This window comes from Drosophila willistoni (assembly GCF_018902025.1).
Source record: "Drosophila willistoni isolate 14030-0811.24 chromosome 2L unlocalized genomic scaffold, UCI_dwil_1.1 Seg139, whole genome shotgun sequence".
In the NCBI taxonomy this organism is placed as follows: Eukaryota; Metazoa; Arthropoda; class Insecta; order Diptera; family Drosophilidae; genus Drosophila; species Drosophila willistoni.
The window spans coordinates 2,217,875-2,242,926 of NW_025814046.1; the positions used below are offsets into that span (position 1 = coordinate 2,217,875).

At 32.7% G+C, this 25,052-nt stretch overlaps 1 protein-coding gene across 1 annotated transcript; it reads left to right on the forward strand.

The window, feature by feature from the left end:
- Positions 1-5,132: 5,132 nt before the first annotated feature.
- Positions 5,133-15,710, forward strand: LOC6638239. The gene is made up of 2 exons (XM_002061410.4): positions 5,133-5,830; positions 14,826-15,710. The coding sequence occupies exon 2, from the start codon at positions 14,837-14,839 to the stop codon at positions 15,383-15,385; it is 549 nt and encodes a 182-aa protein (XP_002061446.1). The 5' UTR covers positions 5,133-5,830; positions 14,826-14,836; the 3' UTR covers positions 15,386-15,710.
- The last annotated feature ends 9,342 nt before the right edge of the window (positions 15,711-25,052 follow it).

The window sequence follows — 25,052 nt, forward strand, 5'->3', positions numbered from 1 at the left end:
CAATTGCAATTATTCCTACTAAGTCATACCTATACTTACCTAATACTGGGTAAACCTTGTTCGGCTTGCATACTTTCTATAGAGATTTCGTGTTTCACTTTTGAAGATAGAAAAACGTTGCCACAGCCTCTAACTTAGCCTCTGCCTCGGGCACTGGTGGTGTTAATGATCATATTTTTTTTTACGAGTTATTTTAGTCGGTGTTGTACATAAAACTGATTAGTTTAATTACCGCAAAAGGTTTTTTACCTCCGGCTAAAAAGGGAAACTATAAACAACAGATTTTGATAGCTTTGTCATCTTTGTGGAAACACAAGCAGACAGCTGCTGCTGTTGCAGCATTCGGATCTGGCTAGCTGGGGCTTTAAACAAATGCCTCCCACAATTCTAGAATTTCATGAAAATTCACGTTGAAAAGTTTATGACTAACATGCCACACAGTCTGTTTATTGATTTATAGTTCGGGAAAGTGCCAATAAAACATTGCACAAGCAATGCTCAATGCCAGAAGCTACCCCAGGATCATGAGGGGATTTTCCCTTTTTCTCCTATTTTTGCGTTTTTCTAGTTCATTTTTCGACTGTGAACATAAAATGTACTTTTCTGTATATTTTCGTGAGCCGTTTTAATGACTGAAGATGCGAGGGGAGTCAGAAATTGTTTTTTTTTCTATTCTCTGCTAGGCCCATAAATCGTTTAGAAAGCCCCCCCAAAACTAAAAATAGAGCAGCCTCTGATTCTGCTTGTGTATGATAACATTTGATTAGAATTAGACAGAAGATGAGGCACAGAAAAATGGATCAAGAGTAAGAGGGAGAATTTCGAAATATATTTTTGGAATTTGATATATTTAAGGCACACGCCCTGTTTCAGTCAGATGGCTTAGCTCAAATATGTACACTCAGAGGAAAAAATTAGAATCAATTTTAAAACTATTTTAAATGCTTAATGAACAGTTTTGTTAAAATTGATAGATCTAAAATTAAGATACATATTGTTAGATAATTAGCTAATCTTCTGCTTTGCATTTATCTTTCTGAATTCTCTTGTAATTCACAACTGGTTTAAGCATGCAAAGAATTGGCTTTAGATTGCTAAGATCGATTAAACAAAAAAGATCTTTGTGTTCTGAAATCTTTATAACGAAAGCTGAAAAATAAAAGGAGTTAAGTTTTTGGAAAAAAAAATTGTGTCATATTAACACACAGAAGTTAAACATTTCTTTATGAACTATATTTACTTGTGATTCGCAATCGGTTTAAGTGTAAACAGGAAAGCTTGAGTATCAAAAATATAGAAGAAAAGTTTTTCGATGTAGTTTAAAAGTATTCAAAACAACTGAAATAACAAAACAAACCAATTTTTGAAATAAAATTTCTAAAAGCTTGGCTAAAAATGTAAAAGAAGGACAATCAGAAATCAAAATCTTCGGTGATTCCCAATTTGTTGAAGCATGGTAAGGCTTAGCGATGTACATATATACATATGATTTGATAGATAAGATCTTTTCGGCGAATCAAAATCTTTAAAAGATGTCTTTAAGTAGGCTTCAATTACTTGCATCCTACAACATTCAGAACCTTTATTCGTCATGACCAATCAAAGGTTAAACCACGAACAATCTGGCTTCATTTTATACCAAATCGAGTACTTTTTTCTAAGTGTACAGGCTTAAATATTTGTAGATACATAAGTGATGCGGTGCAATCGAAGTGAAATGAAAATTAATTCAACTTCCTTTCTCATTTATGCACAAACACTGGTAACCTTTAACTCACGTAATTGAAAATAAACAAGCTCTAAGCAAATAGTGTGAAAAATGAAAAAAAAAAAGGAAAAGAAATAGAAATAAATAAAAATTACCTCACAGATTGTATAGAAAAAGTCACGTACCAGAAGAGGAGAAGTAAACCAGCAAACGAAAATAATGAATAATGATAAATAAATTTTTTTTGTTCAGTTTTTCTTGCCCTAAGCAAACATCCTTTTTTGGCAAATGCCTTCCTGTTGTAGCGCTCCTTGCGATGCTTATCACATGTGAGTGTATATGTGTGTGTGGATTTAGATTTCTATACAACACACACACACAACAATAGACCCATAGTTCGTTGCAATTGTATGTTAGGCAGCTGCTGCGTATGTGGACAGGATGAGATATAGGATTCAGGATTAACTGTAAACAGAGAGAAAGAAAGAAAAAACACTAAGCGCATTGCTCGGCAAAATCGGCTCAAAAAGGGAATGGGCGAAGAAGAGAGAAACAGAGAGAGACTGATATCCTTTGCCGTCAAGATCATTATTTTAGAAGGACGCCGCCACAATCAATTAGAGCGTTCAAATTAAAAGGACTTAATTTATTTGCTGATAAAACTAATGATAACCAAGCCATTAGCTCCACTTGAGAATATAAAGGTAAAGGTGCAATTACAGTCTGCACATCTTATTGCCTGCTTATAGATAATTTTCTATGGAATCCAGCTGCTGCAATTTGAGATCACAGTATGTAAGAAAAACTACGCGTGCCTGCCTCTAGGCTAGAAAATTCGTTTGAATCTTGTCGACGTAATACGAGAATTTTACTTCACGCTTGTCTCTGTCTCCTGTCCAGAAACTGAGAAGATGAAAGGATTCAATTGTGGGGAGGCTGGCAGTTAAGTGCCAGTCAGTCAGTCACTCAGTCGGTGTCAGACATATGTCTGCATGTAACACATGTTCCAGGATAATCATGTAGGTACACGCACGCGTATTCCACTCTCCACTCCATGTCATTCGACAAGAAACAAAAAAAATTGATCCTTTTTTGGCTGCCAGAAGGAAGTCATACCGCAGAAACCCCAAGACACAAGCATAATTTTAATGCAGCAGCAGCAGCAGCAGGAAAAGGGATTTCCTGTAATCATTCGCGTAGGTCTAGGAAGGGTTTCCCTTGGCCTGCATAAATTAGTCAACCAAAAACTATTCCCCTCCTTGGACTCCATGTATCCATGTATAGATGGGCACGTGATGGCCAGTGAAATTAATGATTGCCTTATTAATATGTAGGCGAAGATATTTTTCTTCAATGGAACCTTCTGACTACTGGAAATTAAGTGTAAAGTGATTAATTGCTTTAAAAAGGGGCCTTCCCTTACAAAGAGAAGAAAGGAGAAACTTCGAAGAAAGATATAAATTAGGTGACAAGTCAAAGTCTACAGATTTTTAATGGATATTGAAGGCAATTCAAAAATAAAGAATGCACAACAAATAAATGAGGGCATACTAATGATCATTTGATGACAGAATGATGAAACGATTAATGGCTTCTTGCATATCTAATAAGGATGTTTTACAGATTTCCCTATAAGAATCAAAAATTACTTTTCCTAGAAAAGAAATGTTTATTTTAAATGAAATATATTAATATTATATGTCAAATATGTTAAATGCTAAAGATCATAAATATCTTTGCTTTAGAGGTTAAATAAATTTGTAATGAAATAAACAGAAATCTGGAAGGTTTGATTTGAATCTATCAACTCATTAGCTGAATGACAAATATAATTAAAATCAAAAAAGTATTGAGAGCATTTTTAAGCTCTTGTCATCATTTAAAATTAAGTAACGCAGGAAAACGATTGGAAACTATTCAGAAATATCACATCTATAACATCTACAATTAACAGGTACAATTATGATATTTCCATGTATTAATATCTATGTACATTGTATATGTAACTAGAAAAGCCCCAAATTCAATCTGTACTCTTACCGCATAACAATGAAGTATTTTCAATACAATGCTTTATTATTAAGACTGAAATAAAAAAATTTAAATAAATTGAGTTGAAAATTCTAAATAAATAAATTCAAATAAACTGTGTCGAAAATTCGAAAAATGAATCCTTAACATATTTCTCTTCCTGTTTAAAATTTAAACCAATATTTTAAATGAATTTTAATGGATTTTATAATTCGTCCCTAATGAAATATGGTTTTTAACAAAAATCGAATCTTTAATTTTGGAAAATGGTGTTTAAAGAAAATCAGAAGCATTTGTTTTTAGAATCCTTAATACTGATATTATTATAAGTAACTGTAGAAAAAATTTTTGCAACTACAGAACCAATAAAATAAAAACAATCTTATTTAATTATAATACTAACGTATATATAAATGTATAGATAATTACGAACTTTTTACCCCAGTAATATATTTGTAATTCAAACAAATTTTAAATGATTTGCACCTTAAATATCTTTTATATCTTTTTTCTAATAAGGTGGAAAAAGAAGATTATACCTTAAAAACTATTAAAATATACATTAAATAAAATATATTAATGATTTTTTTCAATTTCTTGAAATGGGTTGGTTGAGGATAATTTACCCCAAACTAGGAACTCTTTGGAATTTACTTCTTTTTGGGGGAATTACAAATAATTCGTGTGATCTATTCTCAAAGTTGAACACCGGAAAAAAATCCTTTTAAATAGTTTAAAACAGATGTTCAGAATAGAGACTATTAAAGAGACAGGAAATACTTACATATATATTAATGATTATTACATAATTCGATTTTTTTAAATCTTTATAGTATTATATGTCAAGTTAGGCTTATATAATGTAGGTCTGGAAGGTCTTTGGTTAACCAATGAACTATCAGTCCCTGACGTGCCTCAGCTTCTTAACATTATGATTAAATGTGACTCCAAACTAAAGGGCCCGAAAGGTTAAACGTTCTTTTCAAAGAAGTTTCATCAATTTGCCCCATTAATTTTGGTTCTTTCAACAAACTTTTTAATTTGACTTGGTCATAAGTATGATACGTATGCGGGTACTCAAACCCCCAACCAACACGATCTACAATTATGCCCACAGCTGTCAGCAAAACAGCTGGGAGAAAGAGAGAGACAGACCCACCAGAGAGAAGCAGATCTGGCACATGCGCCCTCAGAGAGAGATATAGAGAGTTGGAGTGGGAGCAACCACCACCAACACATTTTCTCATTCACTCGTGAATGAATGAATCACTCTCTCTCTCTCTCTCTCTCTCTAGCTCTCTCTCTCTATGTCTCTATCTCTACCTATGGGTTTCTCCGCTCAGTGGACAACAAAACCCGCTGCAACAAGCTGATCGCAATCAGTTGAGAACGTGAAGTGCGCGTGAACAGAGGAAGAACGTGAGGTCTAGACGGAAAAAAACATATTGAGAAAAACCAAAAACGCTATCCTAAATACTAACGACGAAAAGATATCTTATAGATACTTTGGTTTTGCGTGCAGTTTGTAAACTGGAAACCTCTCGGCAACAGCAACACAAACAACAACAACAAAAAGAGTAACAGAAACTTGTGTGTTTAAGTGAATTACTAAAGAAACGTAGCTGCCAATTGCAACAACACAAAAAACAGAAAAAAAAAAATAAACTTTCGAAACCTGAGATAGAAAAGTAGTTCAGAGCGTGAAATACTCGTAAGACTTGACGGTGGCGGTGTGAGATATACATATATTTTTTGGCGAATTGTGAAACAGTTTTTGATCTGACAACAGAGAGAAAAAGCGAAAAAGAGAAAGATAGAGAAAGAGAGCCGTAAAGGCACTACAAAAGGCAGTAAAGCGAAAGCGAAACGCGACAAAAAGTGCACTTTTCTACTACATATATCTACTATATATACATATATATAAATATATTGCTGGCATTCCACGTAATTCCACGCAGGAAGTTCTCCATATTCATAAACAAGACCTCAACAACAGATACATCAACATACAATAACGACAACAACAATACAAAACCAAACTCTGCCATAACGGATAGGCTCCTTTTGGATTAAACAACAAATAAACACAAGGTAAGTTAAGCTCCGTTTATGGGTCTCATTAACACACACTCCACACACACACACACACACACACACTTGGCTCACACTCACACTTAATCGGACAGATACATATATACATACATTTGGGCAAATTAAAATTCGAAGGTTTCCCTCCCATTAACCATAATACAAACGTTTTTTTTTATTTTTGTTTTTGTCTTGAAATGCCAAAGAATGCGCTCAAATTGTTTATGTTTTTCTTTTGTAAGTTATACTTAGATTTGGGTATATGCATTTTTTCTCATTTTCAAATTACTTTCAGAATGCTCTGAGATATTAGAAAACCAAAACCTTTTAGAAATCTTTGCAAAACTTATAAATCAACTGATAAATCAAAAAACTAAAATATCTCATCAAAAAAAGTTTAGAAAATGTCTATGATATTTCAAAATAGAGTGGGAAATACAAAATTCAGAATTTGCAAAAAGATCTTATTTAAAAATATCATAAAAATTTGACATAAAAAAATATAAAAAATTTCCTTCTTTGTAAAAAAAACTTTTCATAATCAAAAAGGCAATAACAAAATATTCATAAAATTTTAAAATGTCGACAAAATCAAGAGAAGTTATAAAAGATATTTCAATTCTTATTCGTATATATGTATGTGTGCACTATATATTTCTGAAGAGATATTTTCTCCATATTAAAATCCTAAGAACAATTTGAAATTAAAACGTGAACATTATCTTATATACAAATATTACAAACTTTATCAAAGAAAAAATACGAAAATATCAAAAAGAAAATAAAAGAAATTTATATTCATAATATTGGTGATATTTTTATCCGCGAAAATCACATCGTGATACAATATTTCGAGTTGCAGGAGCTTAAAAAACTATTCTAAGTACAATAAACAACTTTTCAATTGCCAAAAACAAAAATGTTCATTAAACAAATTCAATTTTACAATATTTCTAGGGCTAAAACTTTAAAATTTGTTCAACAAGAAAGTTTTTATAGACGCAATAGTTTAAACATTCTTAAGTAAACATTAATATCAAACTGTCAGAATAAGTGATTCTTCTCTATAGAAAATGCAGACCCTAAGATCTACACTTCAATCACAATGAGTACAAACAAAGTGTATAGATACTTCGTTATTTATGCAACTAAAACTTGTAGCCTTGTCCTCTCATGCTGTGTGTGTGTATTTAATTTTGTTGTGACTTGCTAATTGACCTCTAAAAAGGTGCTTTGTAATTTTTATTGTATTTTTTTTTGGTTGGAAATTAACATAAACGAAACCTTTAAACCGAACCAAAAACTGAAAGTGGAATGAATCAATAATGATGATCGTTCATCATAATGACTTCAAAATCAAATGATGGGGAAAAAACTTCCTACAAACCTAACTAAAATTCAAAGTCACCATTTGAGTCCGCTTGAAAGGTAATAAACACTAGAAGGTCGTACTAATTTTCACTCAATAGTTTCAATACCCTTACAAAAAAGACATTGGAAATCATCATTGTGAAATCGAATGAAAAAGTTGCAAAAAGATAAAAGTTAATAACAATTGATTGCTTATATGACAATGTGACTAAAGAGCAAAAGGGGTTTTTAGCATATTTAGTCATATGTATAGTCATCATTTATGTGAATATATACAAATGTACTCACTAATAGCCATCAACACTTAAATTTCAGTTATCATAACTTTAAGAAGATCTATGTAAATACATAAAACTTTAGGTGAATAATTTTTTGTATTCTTGACTAATATTGAAAATGGAAAAACTTATCATATCATTTTATATTATCCGAAACTTTATCATTATAAGTTATATTAAAGAAATTTTATGGTAACTAGCAAATTCCATTTTTCTGTTTATTTGTTTTAAGTAAGGATCATTAATTTGTGAGTAAATTACTTATCATTGGTTTTGATTATGATTTTGAAAACATATCTCCAGCTGAAAATGTTCCTGAAGTAATTAATTAATTATATATACTTATGTTGAGAAAAAGTTTTCCCTAAAGATCAGTTTTCAAGCTATCAACAGATTGAAGTACAACTTATTATCACAGGATCTATGTAGAAGTAAATTTTATAGGGAAACCAATAGTATAAGAATACTCGACACTTAAAGCGTTTTGGTTGGCAATATTTAGCCAATTTGATTTCCTGTAGATCAGTTAGAAGTCACATGACTAGATTAGACTTTAATAAACTCCTCAAAAATATGGCATAATTATGTCTTCAATAAAGAATCTTCTCTTTAAGAGTATAAAAAACAGGGCCAAGTGTGTGTCTGGTTTTTGTTGTTGTTGTTGTTGGTCCAAAAACCGCAACAAAAGAGCCACACAAAGCGACACTTAAAATGCCAAGACAGCAGCTGCAAAAATGTTGTAGCCAAACAGAAAAGAACTGAATAAAAGAAACCCGAGTAAAAGGGCGAGAACGAGAGAGAGAGAGAGAGCAAAAGACTCTGAATAAAAGATACAAAAACCCAAGTTCTACCAAAAGTCAATAAAAATGCAGTTTTTAGATGAATGCGCGCGCATGCGCAAAGGATCCTTTCATTCATCCTTTTGGCTGAGAGGGGGGAAACAGTCAGAAAAGAGAGCACAGGAAACCCAAGCAAACATTCGGTAGAATCTTTTGCAGCTGCTCCTGAAAAAAAAAGAAAAAATTATGCACCTGGTTGACTATAGAATTCTTAATTAAATTTTCATGTCTTTGTGTATGTGTATGTGTAGAGCTCTCTGTGACTCACAATTCTTGTTTTCCAGCTGACCCACTAAAAAGGAAATGACAAATCGAACGAACAAATCGTAGCTATAAGTTTCAATTGCATTTCCAAAGATAGTCGAAAACATTGAAATCATTTATTTACTTTGGCCTGATAAGAAGAAATTCTTCTGTGGCAATTTCCTGTTGAGGTATAAAAAAAGTTTCTACGCTTGTTAAAAATGCATTTTTAGATTCCTTTACTATATTATTTATGAAGCGTGTCAATGGAGGGGAGAAGGAGGAGGACAATCGCCCTCCTTTTTGGACTCGGCTCACTTCACCTCGACACGTGCTGGCTGCGTTTGGGGTGTGAATATTTTACTAGACACTTTTTCATGTTCAAAGGCATTTTCATTTAATTTCCAACTAAAAACAATTTTACCCACACACACACTCACACACATACATACACGCCAAAATGCATTTGGCGCCATTCCGGTATTTTATTTTTAAAATGCAGACAAAAACAAGAGCAAAAAGTCAAATGTATGTACACTTACATGACGATCATCATCATCATGATCGTTCGTTGTTCGTCGTCGTCGTCGTCGTCACACATCCGTCCATCATGTGAAATGATGAATGGGGAATGGAATGGACAGAGTTCACCTCCCAAATCCCCCATCATTCTCTCTCTCTCTCTCTTACACTCTATGCAGACGTCAGCCAGACGTCGCCGAGTTGCATCGATGGCGTTACATGATTTGTAATATCAGCAAACATACGTCACATCAGCAACATTTTTCTCTTTCTTTTTTTTTTTGTTTTTGCGGAATCCGGTTTGTCGATGTTTATTTTTATCAAGATTATCATGTGTCGTTCGTTTGTGTTGCACATTTTGCCCAGTTGGTTTATTTTGGCTTTACTTTTGCTTAAATGTTATCAAAAGTTGGCCAAAGTTGACTAGATCCCACACAAATTCACATCATAAATGAAAATAAGAGAAACGGAAACAAATTGGCCAAGAAAAAAAAATTGAAGAAACAGCAATAAACAGACTAAAGACACTGAAAATATGCATACAGATAAACAAAGATATATAATGGAATGTATATATCTCAAGATGTTCAATAAGCAGGGACGGTTAAAGATTTAGATGGTTCAATGAGAGACTGAAATAGTTGAGATATTGAAATAAGTTAAGTGTTCTCGATGTGTTCTTAGTTGAAAATTGGTCGGATTGGAAATAATGATAAAGTTTGAAAAGATTCTTTCTATATGAACTATTTAGAAAGAGTTTGATCCTTTTAAAAGATTGTTTCTATAGGGTCTATTAAGAAAGTGTTTGATCCTTCAGGTTGATCTATACTACAGATAGATAGATTAATCTATAGTATAGATCAACTGGGAGTATCAAACACTTTCGACAATTCTTATTAGTGTGTGCCGAAAGGATAGCCAAAGTTGTCAAAGAAAATATTCGAAGTGTGACTAATTTTTTGGGCCCTTTTTGGGTCTTTTATATGAACATCATTATCTATTATCTTAAAGATACATATTGATTTTCATTTTCAAAATGTTTAGACTGATGAAAATGATACAAAAATAAGAGTAGTTATAATTGACTTATTTTGAGAGTTCCAAAACTGATTAAATTTATCTTTTAATTTCAAAAATTTCATCAGTAATACTTTGAGAACTTGTCAATAATTCTTGAAAAGTTTGATACTAAGAAAAAGTGAATGAGAACTTAAGTAAATTAAAGAAATTAAGACATTGATCGTTCTGTAAATAAAGTTGAAGAGTTGCACTTATTGGCATTTTAAATACAAATAAAAAAGTAGGCAGAAATAATTACTCAGAAGTACTTGAATAAATATAGACATAAGTACATACATATGTATGTACCTGAAAATTGTGGTATAAAGACTATTATCTTTGTCGTACTAGACCTACAACTTTTTCTTAGGGTCCAAAGGAGTAGATTTGATTTTTAAAATTTTTTTTAATGTTTTTGTTTTTTTCTCTGGGCTTAAATATTGAGGTATTGTATAAAAATTCACCTAAAATGTAAAAAGGCAATTGAAAATATATTTAATATTAATATACATAGGTTTTTGTTTAGGCCAAAGGGCCTTTTACTTACTTATTGTGGTCCCGTTGATAATACATATATTTGAATATATACTTTACTTATACATACACAAGTGAGCTTATAATTTATATATTCTTTTTAGGCCAAAGACCCTTAATTAACTTAATGCGCTCCTGTTGACAAGTCGCAGTCATTCATTTATACATACATATGTGTCTGTTTGGCTGTATTTTTCTTCTTCTTTTTCATTTTTTTTGTGTTTTTGTGGGGAGCCAAATTACGCACTTAAAGTGCTCGCCAAATGACAGGAAACGCGTCATTTTTACGAACTTCAAATTACGAGATTTGTTTTGTATCTGTAGGTATATTTCGATGTGTCTTGGTCTTGGTCACAAACACACACACATATGTACTGAATGATGTTTATTTAGTAGCTGTTACTAACTAGTAGCAATCACAATCAAAAGTGCAGAGGGAGAGAGAGAGAGAGAAAGAGAAGTCAAGGCAATTGTAATTAAAACTGGCTCATATGAACATTTATATATCGTACAATTTCCTCTGCAATTGTATATAGCTATCTCTTTTCATTGTGGCATATATGTATGTCATTTCCTTGAAACGTCTACCTCTCCCTGTCTTCGCTATCTCTTTCGCACTCTCCCCCGCATTTGCTGCTTCCTTTCAACTGCATCCTGTGTGTGTCTCTGTATGTGTGTGTGTGCTGCATGCGCGGGCGTCGTTTGGCGGATATGGCAGGGCAAGACTTCCTGTCATTGACTTTGTCACACTGCGACACTAAATAGTAACAGAAAACCATTTCCTACCCAAAAGGCACAGGCAACAACAGTAACAACAACCACAACATTAACAACAACAACATTCGCCTTATGGCGCGTGCTTAACACGCGATTTTCGTTTTGAACGGGCGAAATGTCATTGCCATTAAGAGAAAAACCGAAACAAAAAGGAGAACAAAAAGCTATCGAAATCAATCAGACAAAACCAGACGGACAAACAGACAGACAGAAAGACAAAGTCAATTTTTACTCAAAAAGAATCATTTTCTTATTCGATTGTTGACAACGGAAGTGTGACAGACACACACACACACACACATACACTCTGAGTCTGAGATACAGATACAGATACATCGAATGCATACTTTCAGATACATTTTGTTTTGAATTGTTCTTTTTTTTGCTTCTACTCTGAGCTTATTAAGTCAACTGACTAACCCCTTCACCTCTTTGGCATTTTTTTCATCCCCCATCCTCTATCTCCTTAGTCTCTCCTAAGCGGGATCATCATCTACATAATCTTTGTATAATTTCACACGCCTGTCTCTTTCGTGAGCGTGGGAGTGAAATATTTCATCTACACTGTGAGAAAATTGAACACGCAAACTACTACATAACTAAATATGTATGTTAATATTTATAGGCTATTCACTTGTCTAATTAAGTGGCCATAAGAGAGATAATTCATTCAATAATAATTCACTGAATTAAAGGAAATCATGCTAAATTAATTAACTTGAAAGATTTTAATGATGATTTTGTTCTTTTAATTTTAATACATTAATCAAGTTGATGTTTATTAAGATTTATATTTTAGACTCAGAATTAAGAAGAAAACTCTATTTAAAAACAATGCGAAAAAATGATATAAATATATTATTATATATTATCTAGCCATAAAATAGAAATAGTTTATATAAAATATGCCTATAAGAAAAAATTAAAATTTAGACAAGCTACAAATATGTCTAAAAATTATAACTTAAAGATATTTTTCATGTTTTAGTTTCACTATTTAAAATAATATTTTATCTTTAATCTAAAATATTTTATTGTCTTCTTTAAAATCCTGAATATTTCAAGTTTCTAGTAACAAAAAAGTAAAGTGGCTTTTCAAACATTTCTTGAAATCATTGAAAACTATGATTAACTTGAAAAAGTAATTTATTCAATACTTTCAAGAATTTTCATTATGCTTTCAGATAGACTGCGACCCTTTAGAATCATTCAAAGTTCAAAAATAAAGGTTAGAATTTGAGTTAAAATTTAACAATTACAAATTTTTTATTTTGATATGTGAAACCTAATGATAGCTTTGATCTAACAAAAAGCTTCGTGAGTTTTAAAAATAGTTGTTGTAGAGAACTAATAGATTTTTGAGAATTTTGGAAAGATACTTGTTTTAATTGGAACTCTTTGACTAACTAATTAACCAAATGTTAAAATGAAATGATGAGAGTTAATACTCTTGGGAGCGAGAAGGTTAAGCCTCATTGATTTGATCCGCTATGCAGCTGAATATGTTTTAAATATCGAATTTAAAGCATTAATGCAATTCTCTAATATTCTCTATATTCTCCAAAAGGGTTTATATATCATAAATTTCACTTATATGGGTCCTTATTCTTACATGTTTAATGCAAATAACCATAAACCTTTCTTGTTTCTGCTTAAACAAAAAGTTTTTATACCAAATTAACAATAATTTTTCAACTTTTTTCAAACTAATATCCAAAATTAATAAACTAAAATACGTCTATGATATAGAAGCTCTTTAAATGACAGTGTAAATTGTAAACGAACTAAAACTTCTCAAAATTTAATCAGAGAAAATCTTATAAAAAACATAACAAATTATAATTGGTTTTAAAAGTTTCAGAAAGTTACTCTAAACATTTTTAAAAGTCTTGTTCTTTCTTTTTTTGAAGTGTAACCTTATTCTAATCCGGATGTGGTCAATATAGGAGAGCTGCCCTGGGTGGGTCTGCTCTGTTTAGAAAATTAGAAATTGAAATGAAATAATTACAAAAAAAAACCTAAATTCTCTTCCCCATCGTGAATTAGAATTATATAAAGCTCATGCTGCGAATGTGTGTGCGTGTGTGTGTGGGGACCGCCTGAAGTTTTCTTTTCATTAAAGAAAAGCTAAAAAAGAAAATGCCCTTTTAAGGTGTTTCTAATACTGTCACATTAGTTAGATTTTAAAATGTTTTATGGGGGAAACTATTTTGTGATAAAAGAGCGTGGGTCGATAATGACGTTCCATTAGGGTCAAAATCTCTAAAAAACCCCAATTTCCATTTCCATTCAGACAAGTTGTTGAATCATCTCTCATTCGTTTACCCCTTTATTTTTTTTTTGTGCTTGAGTTTGAAGTTTCGTGGGAAACTTGGAGTTCTTGTCAATGAACTGTATAATTAAATACAACTTCTGTTTCCCTTAAAGAAGCAGAAGCAGAAGAAGGCTCCTTTTTACGCACTTCCTTTTTGCGACTTGCCCCGGAAAACAATTAAAAGCAGGCGAAATGACAAATGGTTAAAGGTAGAGGTAATGGGCAAAGGTTTCTCTTCAATTCTCTCTCAGGGAACTTCTCCCTGGCGGCTTCCGTTGAATGGTCTTGATTTGGTTTTGGCTCGGCGTGGCTTGGCTTGGCTTGGCTTTAGCATTCGCATTGACACCTTTTATGTTGCCAGCGGATGTATCTCCATTCTGAGTTTTCTGCGTATTCGTATTCGCATTCGTTTTCGTTCTCTATCTCTCTACCTTCTGGTTTTGCCATTCTGTTTTTTCAGGTTTTGTTTTGCTCGTGATATTCGCAGCTGGCCCATTGCTTAATTATTTCCGCCTTTAGTTTTGAAAATGGAAATGTAATCGATGTTTGGTTTCTATGTCAGACCCCAAAAAGACCCCCCACTCCCCGCTGCTCTGCCAGGGACCGTAAAAATTTTTGTTGTTGATCGATATGACAACCTAATGATTATTCAGCGCTTCCTTTCGCGTGTGATCCGAACCCGCCCCAAAAGTCAACAAGGTCAGATTTAATTTCGAAAATGTTGTTGTGTTTTTTTAATATTTATACTATATAGTATGTATGTATTATTATTATGATTATTGTTGTTGTTGTTGCTACTGTTTGCTGCTGCTGATGTGCGATTAAAACAATTGCCAGCTTGTGAAAGCATTTCCGTTACCGCTCCCCTCCCACATGTGCCCCCTTTCCCCCTTCTGCGAGTGGAACCCATCAACTAACACGACAATACTGAATAACCATTCGAACGACCGACTAAACAGAGAAGCTAATGAGTCACTTCCATTAATCAGCAAACCTCCACTCTCTTTCACATACATTTACTATATCTTTCTCTCTTTGTCTCTCTCTCTGTTTGATTGCAGTCGATTTTACGATGGAAGTGGAGGCCAGCTACCCCAAATATGCCGGACGTGTGCCACCCCTCGATCTATCTCAGGTCAATGCCGGTGCCGAGCAACAACTGCAACAACTGTGGGCAAATGCAGGAAATGCCACACAGAAGCGTCATCATCCCTACCATCAAGTGTTGGACAAATGTCGCGGCGGTTTGGCCCTAATCAGTAGTAGTGATGATAATAACAATAATACAACCAACATCAACACCTCCTCCACCGCTGCAACAATGATGATGAACAATAATCATCATCAACACCAAACAATCCTGCATCCCATGGGCTCGGATGGTTTGCCCTTAGATCCTCGTGACTGGACCAGAGCAGATGTATGGAAATGGCTTATCAATATGGCCGTTTCAGAGGGTCTTGAAGTCACACCCGAATTGCCACAGAAATTTCCAATGAATGGCAAAGCCCTGTGCCTGATGAGTCTGGATATGTATCTGTGTCGAGTTCCAGTCGGTGGCAAAATGCTCTATCGTGATTTTCGAGTACGTTTGGCTAGAGCCATGGCTATCCTATCCTAAGCATCAATCCAAATCGTTTACAACTCTTGAGTGAATTTACAAAAAACCCAAAATAGAATCACTAATATAGAACTAAATATATTTTAAGTAGGTTGTATATAAATTTTAGTTTGAGTTTAGCTCTTAACTAGTCGCTAGGGCTCTCACTAAGTTTTAAGTTTTAGTTCTAATTGCATTTGGTTTGTAATTAATAAGTATATCAAATAATATGATGATGAAATCTTCCATCTACCCCCCGAAAAGGTGGTGCATCGGATGAAGTTGTTCAAATGCTGTCCTATTAGTTATCTAAGTTATAAAACAAAAAAACAAAAAACACAATGAAAATGAAAAAAATATAAAATGAAATTTTATAAAATGAATATTTGAATATTTTTTTATTTTTGGTGGCACATTTTTCTTGTTTTCAGAAAATTTAAGTATGTATTCTAAAAAATATTAATAACACGATGGATGTTGTTTTAATCGACGGTGCATTTATATTAAGAAGATTTCATGGACTTCCTACATGGATATATAAAAAACTGACAATGAATACTCAAATACATACTATATTTGATTCATTATGTGTCTATACTCTAAATATTTTAAAATACTTTTATCATTTGTTCATGACACGTGATAATCATAGTAGTGCATTCATTGAATACCCAAAATTCTTCAACAGTTTATTCATTATCTGATTTTTACTCTAAGTATTCTTTGAATACCCAAAATACTTCAACAGTTTATTCGTTATGTGATTTAAAGTATTCCTTGAATACCCAAAATACTTCTATCATTCATTCCTTATGTGATGAATACTATAAGTTTTCTATGAATACCAAGTATATTCAGCATGTTTTAAGTTTCTGAATGTTTTGGTAATTCATTCATTCGGTTACGCAGATTTCTTTATTTGGAAAGATTTGTTTAAGCATTAAAGTTTCTTAAAATTTATTTAATTTGTTTTCTATCAAATCAGTAATAACTTATTTAAAAACAATAACTTCAGAACAAGAAGACAAAAACACGTATTGAATTCCGATAGGTATATAAAATATTCACTTTTTAGATTTAGAAAAAAAAAAAAATTATGCCGAAATTTTTGCATGAATTCGGCTAAAAATCTATGATAAATAATTGAAAATTCTTCGAGTCATATGTAATAGATGCATGTAAGATCTTTTTGCATAAATTTTATTTTTTGCATAAACTTCAACTCTTAATAGCATTTATAAATTGGGCCCCTAAAGTACCGCCCCTGTTCTGTAGCTTGAAATTAGTTTTCTTAGCAACGCATCTTATCTATGCTAAGAGATTAATCTTAATTAGTTCTAGTATATGCAATATTATTGTAGACTTCTAGCAGACATCTAGCAAACTGAGTTACAACGAGTTGATCTTTGGGTCTGACATCTGCCCTACTTGGGATTAAAAATAATGCAGATAAATGTAACAATGTTTAAAAAGTAAATGATAACTGAAGTAGTATGAAAGACAAAGTTAGTAAGTTAGTAGTTTAGTTAACAAATACAAGGTATTTGTGAATAAAGTTTCACAATCTGTCCTTAGACAAAGAGTACTTTTTGGAATAAACTGAATAGCTAATTTGCCTGGTAAGAACTTATGTTGGTTTGTTTTTTTACCAAACTGGATGTGTCCTAAATGGAAGGTTAAGTTATTGACTTCTTCAGGCGTCGACTTGACTGTTAGTTGTATCTAAAAGACGAATGTCATGGGTTTTGAATTTCAAATTAAAGTTTGACAGAAAACACTATGCTTCGGATGACCTATTTTCGACAGATTTAACCTTTACAGACCAGAAAAAGTTTATTTTCAGAAGACCTTCTCTAGAAGATCTCAAAATCGAATATCTGGTGTATATAATCAAAAGAACAAATTCAAATATTTCATATTACTAATATAAATTGTAAAAGTTCTTTAAGGTATTTTGTATACTCTGATTTACTAGAGTTCAAAATATTAATCATAAATTTCAATATACATACCTAGTACTTAACTTGTAAATCAGAGTGTACAAAATACTTCAAAGAACTTTTACAAGAAAGAAAGAAAGTTTCCCTGTACACAATAGAGCAACAGTCTGATCAAGGACCTGTTGAAACGGATATTTAAAATGAAAGTTGAGTACTAGAATTTTAACGGTTTTTTAATTAATGGACTTGTACTTACCTGATAGGGTTAAGGCACAGCCCATCCAAGGGAATAAACAGTATATTAATATAGGATTAAAGATGATCTAAATTCTTTACAACTAAAAAACTAATTATATTTCATTTACATATAAAATAAAATGAAAAATTATAAGCTAGACAATTGTGATCAATGGAAATTACTTGCTTTTATTTTCAAATTAAAAACATTTGAGCTTATAATTGGATATTTTATGTGAACTTATCAACTAAATTGAATGAGGTAGAAACTATTCAATAAGTATGTGTATTCCCATTGAGGCCAAAGTTTCCCAAGACTCAATTTAAACAAAGGGGACAAGAAGTTTTTTTGTTTTCATGCTTGCCTAGTTATTTGGGTTTAATTTTTTATGTAGTGTTTATTTCTTTTACAATTTACAGAGACAGAGGTAGAATCTCTTCATTCTCGATGCTTTCAATGGACTCTCCATTCGACATTGACAAGATGGAAAACGTTTGCCCAATTAGCACATCATTAGGGTTAAACGAAATGCTCTAAAGAACACTTAAAAGTCTGATGAAGGGGAAGGGGCAGACAAAGTTGATAGACAAATGGGGGAGAGGTAGACGGACTAAGAACTGGAGACTTGCTCAATGAAGTGCAATAAACTCTTTTGTTTGTCTTAGCCAGAAGTTAATGTTGGGCAAGTTTACGTTATTGTTTAGATGCCATACAAACATAGATATGTATGTACCAATAGATCACCCAAGATGTTTATTTTTAGAAGATTTTGTTCGTTGATTAATGGCGGGATTTAGTAGATGGGGCTTGCCTTTTCAATTTGCCAACACCAAAAAAAAGAAAAAAAAATAGAATCAGAGAAAGAGACAGATCAAGGGAGAGGGAAAACAATTATGACTATGACAATAAGGTTGAACGATAATCAGTAGTAGTAGCAATAGCTTTTGGCATCGGTAGCCAAATAGAAGCCGGATAGACACACAGTGGCAGACAACAAAAATATTTGTATACTCAAGCGCTCCATCCGCCCATGCATCCGCTTATTTTTTCTATGAATGAACCCAGAACGACACAGAGAGAGAGATAGAGAAAGATACAGATACAGCCATCAGAGATACAGATACAATGAAATTTTTGTATGCTGCTCTTCCTGTATGTGTGCATTCTCATTGTCGCTCTCTCTCTCTCTCTGTTTTCTGGGTTTTTATGTGTAACTTTGCATTTAGTGCAGTTTTATACATATATGAAAAATATACTTTATATTTGAGTCGTATAGTTTGGAAGCATCCGGGATGTAGTTAAAAAGGTAAAGGAAGTGAGACAAATGGGCCAAACCAAAAAAAAAAGAAGAAAAAAACGACAAACGCATGAGGATCGATTGGCAGAGAAAGCCAGAAAGAGAGAGAGACATAGTGAGACCTTTTTTGTTTTGTGGTGGCAAGGGCCAAACCATTACCCTTCTTACCTTGTAATATGAAACAGATGTCGAGAGATCTTTCATGTTGTACCTGTGTATTCACATACATACAAATATGTGCCACATGCCACAGCATTTCAACAGCAGCTGACATTTAGTAAATATTGCCTAGGTTAAGAAACAGTTGAACAAACCCCGAAATGAGGTCCCAGGAGAATACTTTCAATATTTCATATATGTCTTGAAGATTCAACAATTTTAACAGGTTGCATGTTTCGTAGCGTGGAATGTGGCATAACCATTTATAGTGCCATATGTTTACTTATCTCATTTGCTCTTATTGAATGTGTTACAATCAATCAGTAGAGAATTTGCCTATCAGAAGTTGGTAGAAAATGTTCCAAGACAAAGTAAGTAAACAATTGATCTAATTGTAAGATAAGACTATAGTTCATATAATTAATGTAAATGATTCAAAGGCAAAGATAGGCTCAACAGAGTTTCTACAGCAGCAGTGGCAGTAAAAAGGTAGAGATGACTAAGTGAACTGAACATAAGTTCATCCAACTAGGTTCATACCATAAAGATATGACATACATTTTGTATGTAAAGCGACCCCAGAAGTCAGCCAACAATCGAAGGTTTGGTAAGAAGAGAAATTAATATGGGCTGTTGCTCACAATTATTTGAGACTAGAGTTGATATATCGAATTGTAAGTCTAATACCATTTGGTATCAAAGATTTGGTACAAATTAAAAAAAATTATTTATTGGGACTGTTCATAAATAGTCGCCAAAGACTGGAGTCTAATCCTACTAAGCGTAATAGCATTGGTTCTACAGACAAATGTATATACTATATAGAGCGACTCAAGGAAATATACAAAGATGTTAGATTCAGTAAGTCTTTGAAAACCTATATATAGGGCTTTTATGGTTCTGGCTAATGATAAGAGGGCAAATTGGGTAAAAGACTCGACAAGTAACTGACGCTAGATTCCATTCCTCTAAGTCTATTAACATAGGAACGACATATGTATTGAATTGGATAAATATTCAAAATTTTAAGCGATTTTAAAAGCCCAAAAACCCAAGAAAATAGCTATCAAAGATGCTTCCCAATATTTTCCTAAGCAATACCCTAATAAAGTAAACTAATTCTAAGTAATGTGGTGGTAGGAACCTCGTACTAGCGAATAATCGCTCGATATTGTATACATTTTAATTGATAATCCGAAAGTGTGGTCCAATGGCTCGATTAACAGGAATTCGAATGATCCAACTCCCTATACACAATCTATAAAATTTTTAGGGCTCCCAAGAATTATTTTATTTATTCTTTGTACTCCTTTTCGTTTCATAAAATTCGGAACTCACAACAATAAAATAAATCGTTGAAAAAGAATACCTCTGGAAATCAAACCCTTTCAGGACTAATTTAAAATGGGCAAACTATACAAAATAAGATAGCCACAACTCTGGATGCTTTAGCGAAGACTTGCTGGTTCTTGAAATAACCATACAGACAATCTGCTCACCTTTTGTGCAGCCTATGATTAAAAATCTTATAAATTAGTTAGATTTATTGACCTCAAGCCGGCTAAAACCCAGTTTTGATAGCCACAAATATTAACGAAAATTAATTTTGAGGTTGCCTATAGGCAACACAGGACTTGAAAGGAATAAAAAGAGTTAACCCAGTCAATTATAGTCACCCCTCCACCGAAAACCCCCTTGTGTATGTTCATAAGTATAATTACCACTACGATCATAAATGTTGAATAAAGAAGGAAAGCTATCAATTTTACGCCATATCAGAGGCAATCCATGAATTTCGCATGAATTTTGCACTTTAAAGTATGCAATCGAGATAATAAAAATTAATTTTATTAAAACTATGAAGAATTTATGGAAAATTTTAATCCTATTAAACATGATAAACAGAAATAAAAGTAAAACACGAAAAAATTCCGCTATGGACCATCTTTAAACTAAGGTTGAAATAGATTCCAACAGGTTTCATAACAATAAATCAAACGAGGCCAAAATAAACGACTTTTTAACACGGCATTAAACAATTCAATTCATCGACTGTCTATTGCATACGATCGGGGGCAAATCACCCGTCTTTCACGTACCCAGTTTCCCAATTATTATTATTATTACTGTTTTTCCAATCAATAAAAATGCAGATCCCAATACAACCAATTATTTACCTTTCCAATGTATTTTTATGTAAGTAAATCAATCAAAAGATTGTTAAACAGATGCATATAAGCTTAGCAAAACACAAACAGAGACACAGAGAAAGAAAGAGAGGGGGGGAGAGGGGAGGGTAAGTAGGGAATAACAAAACAAACGAATAAATCATCTAAAGACCGAAGAAAATTGAGGAAATGTGCCGCTTATGTAAAGTAGAATATCCGTTGACCGACACTGAACGATCGGCCAAGAGAAGAGAGCGACCCAAAAGAAACGGAAGAGCGGAACCAACGGAGGTGCGAAAACAATAAAAAAACGGACGGAAGTCAGTTCACTAGACACCGACACCGGCAGCGGCCCTGGCACCAGCACCGGCAATCGGTGATGACAGTTTTCTTCAATAACAGGAATAACCAAAGAAGAAGATTATTGATTGTGTAATTGAGAATATAAAATCATACAGGAGCGCATTTGGTCTTACTATCAAACTTGGACAATTTTAATAGCAGAAAGTTCGGAATTTTAAAAGTATTTTTTATAGCTTAGCAGTTATTTATTTTATTGCCTGAAAAAAGAGAGAGTGTCTAGCTTAAATCAAATAATATCAACTTAGTCTACATTTTAGAGGTAAACTTGTTTTGAATAAAAAATATTTTTAATCGTGCCATACTTTTATAGAGGTGAATTTTGTTGATCACTTCAATTTGCTGACATGTGGATTCCACAAGACGAATATACCACTTGCCACGCAGCATGCCAAAATTGGACGCAGCACATGAACAACTTGAAGCTTAGTCGCTATCAATATTAAATAAAATTAACTTTAAACATTTAACTCGTTTTAATTACTTAAGTAAAGATTGCACCAAACCAACTATGTGTTTGTTTTTACAAAAAATTTTCAAAAATCAATTTAAAGCCTTACTCTAAACCCCTTTTACTATATCTACTCTACTGCTATTTTAAATCTCGATTACTCAATTCCCAAACCACTTTTCAAACAATTCTGTTTGCATTATCCTGAAACCTATTTCAAATTGGTCTAATCTTTGCCTAAAAACAATAAAAATCGATGCAAAGTTTTATTAACTGACTCTAATTCTTAAGAAATTTCATAAAATTTTTAAATTCTTATAGACGAATATATCACAAAAATTTTACTTCATATACAATTACTTTGAAAACGTTTTGTTTCTATTACTTTGGTTTCTTTCTTACTTACATAAATACATAAGGAATATTATTAAATTACTTAAAGACAAACTATATTAGAAAAGAACTGAAATTTCGTTTCTCAAATATTTTTTATCAATAATTTCTCAGTATGCTTGAGAGCTCAGATTTTAATATATTTCTCCATTATGTAATACTTGTCTCATACATTTTATCGCAACTTTACGTATGTAATAGTAATCAAATACGGCGGAATTTCTTACTCTCGTAAGACACTTAAAAACTTAAGTACCAAGTCTTATTTTAGTAGTTTTTCAATTGTGTGTGTTAAGTCTGTAAAGCAACTATCTCAACTTCTCATTCCGATCAAGAATATATACATATATATGTATATGTATATATATTATGGGTTCGGAAACGACGTTGACCAAATTTTTCATGGAGTATCCAATATCCAACTGATAATCCAAAAATTTCTTGCCAATCTGAAGTTAATCACACACGAATTGATGCAACATGTACATATGTATATATACGGGTCCAAATATTAACATTGGCTTCGGTTTGAGAAAGGTTTTTCAAAAATATGAATCTTGATAGCATCAACACATTTGGATGTCTTTAAACGGAGGGCAATATTTGAAAATGTGAAAATTATTCTAACAAATTCCTAAGAGTTGATTTTCTAAACGTTTTTGATTAATCAAAAATAGTTCCGACGATATCTTTTGAACCAGAGCCAATCTGAGCATCTGGATGACAACGTATTTAAACAGTGCACTGTTTCTCCACTGCAGTGTATTCTGATCTCTTATTCTTAGTCTAGGGGTTGGCTTCTTTTTGTTAATCTGTGTTATTCTTCTTTTCATATTTTCTCCATTGAGATTTGTATTTTCAGTTCTGATTTTCATTTGTTCAACCCCATTTCATTTAAATGTTATTAAGGTGATTCTTTTCTTAATAAGTTCAAAAAATCCTCTAGTATTAACTCAAAACTAAGGTAAGCCTGTCTTTTATATTACAAAAGTATGTGTTGTCCTTTCATTGAAAATTTATTCTACTAACAAATTAAGTTAGTGAACACGAAATATTATAAATATAACATTAATATCATTCTACATTAACAATAAATCGAGAGTATCAACTCAAATATAAAATTTTCTAAAACTAAGGAACTGAATTTCATATTTTCACCAAATGCAATGCGATATGTATTTGTAAGAAGTTGTATATAAAAATAAATTTATATCAATTTCAAAGGTCCATATCTATATTTATATTGTAAAAAGTGCAATAAAATTTTCTCTTACTTCCGCTATTCCATATCTATTTCCTTTTGCTATTTTTAAAGGTTTTAAGAGCTGCCAAGAGCTGCTACATCGTTGTGGGGATGAACTTAAGCCCCACATCATAAATCCGGCACTGGTACAGCAACAGATCTCTGAACTCCAATTCTGAATTCAACGTCAGTGGCCTTTTTAATTAGTTCATTGGCAGCAAGGCGCGATATTTCCCACGAATTGTTGTATCCAAAAAAGAAAAAAAAAAGGGGTGCAGATGGAGAGGGTAAACAAATGAAATGAATCAACACAAAGGGGGAAAAAAATAAAATATGGAAACAGTAAAAGAAAAGAGTTCTAGAGAGAGTGGGGGAGGGATAATAAGAATTGAAAGCAGACACTTGTTGTTCATGTTATTTGGTTGGATTAGCATTTAAATTCGAAAAGATACTTAGAAACCAGCTAGAATTTCAACTAAAATATACATACATAAATGACTGAAAAGGCAAACTACTTTTGAAATACAAATAAGTTTCAAATGTTTTATTATTATAATTACTTTCAAGCGTTTTGTTGAAAGATTAAGTTCTCTTTTTTTACTTATTCTTCAATGGCAATTAAAACTATTGCCTAACTTCGGGCGGTCCACAGCATGTTACTAGATGAATTATATCATTTTGATTCAAAAGCATTTTCATCTTGGCCATGGTAAGCAGAGGCCAAAGCCCACCCATGTGGCCATATCTATGTGCATTGCCAACTTCCGTTAGAAGGCACCAAAAATACACTACAGAAGTCTTTCCTAAACGAATTGAAGAGCACTTCAAGTTGTTCATTGAGTTTATGTTTGTTTCTTTGCTTGTTTTCTTTTCCTTCCATTTCTGTTTCTTTGTTGTTTTTATTTCTCACTCCCACGCTTTGTTGAGAGTTTAAGCATGAGAAGAGAAAAATCCCAAAAAAAAAAAACCAAGAAAATAAAAGCTATGTGAAATGTTTGAGAAAAATGTTCAAAGGGGGCAAGTGGAGAAGGCAAATGAAAACTGTCATTTGCAGCACATAGATACACACACACACACACACACACAACTCACAGAGGCAGAAACAATGAGAATATTATGCACAAAGAGTGAACTGAATTGCCCACAAAAACAGAAGTAGGAGAAGTTCATGGGAACGAACTTTGTGGAGCCACCGCCAACGAAGTCAAGTGTAAAGAAAGAAATAAACGGAGGCTCTTCCAAAACCCACCGATGTGTGGGCATATCATCAAGTGCACTAACCATCACTAAATACACATATGTTTGTGGTAACTAAAAATTCTATGTAAATTCTATGTTGCATGACTTAGCCCAAGAAACTTAAGTGATTGTAAATTGAAATTATTTTCTGTCATAATTTTTACTGTGCTCAGATAGGCAACAGTTATACAAGTCAGAAA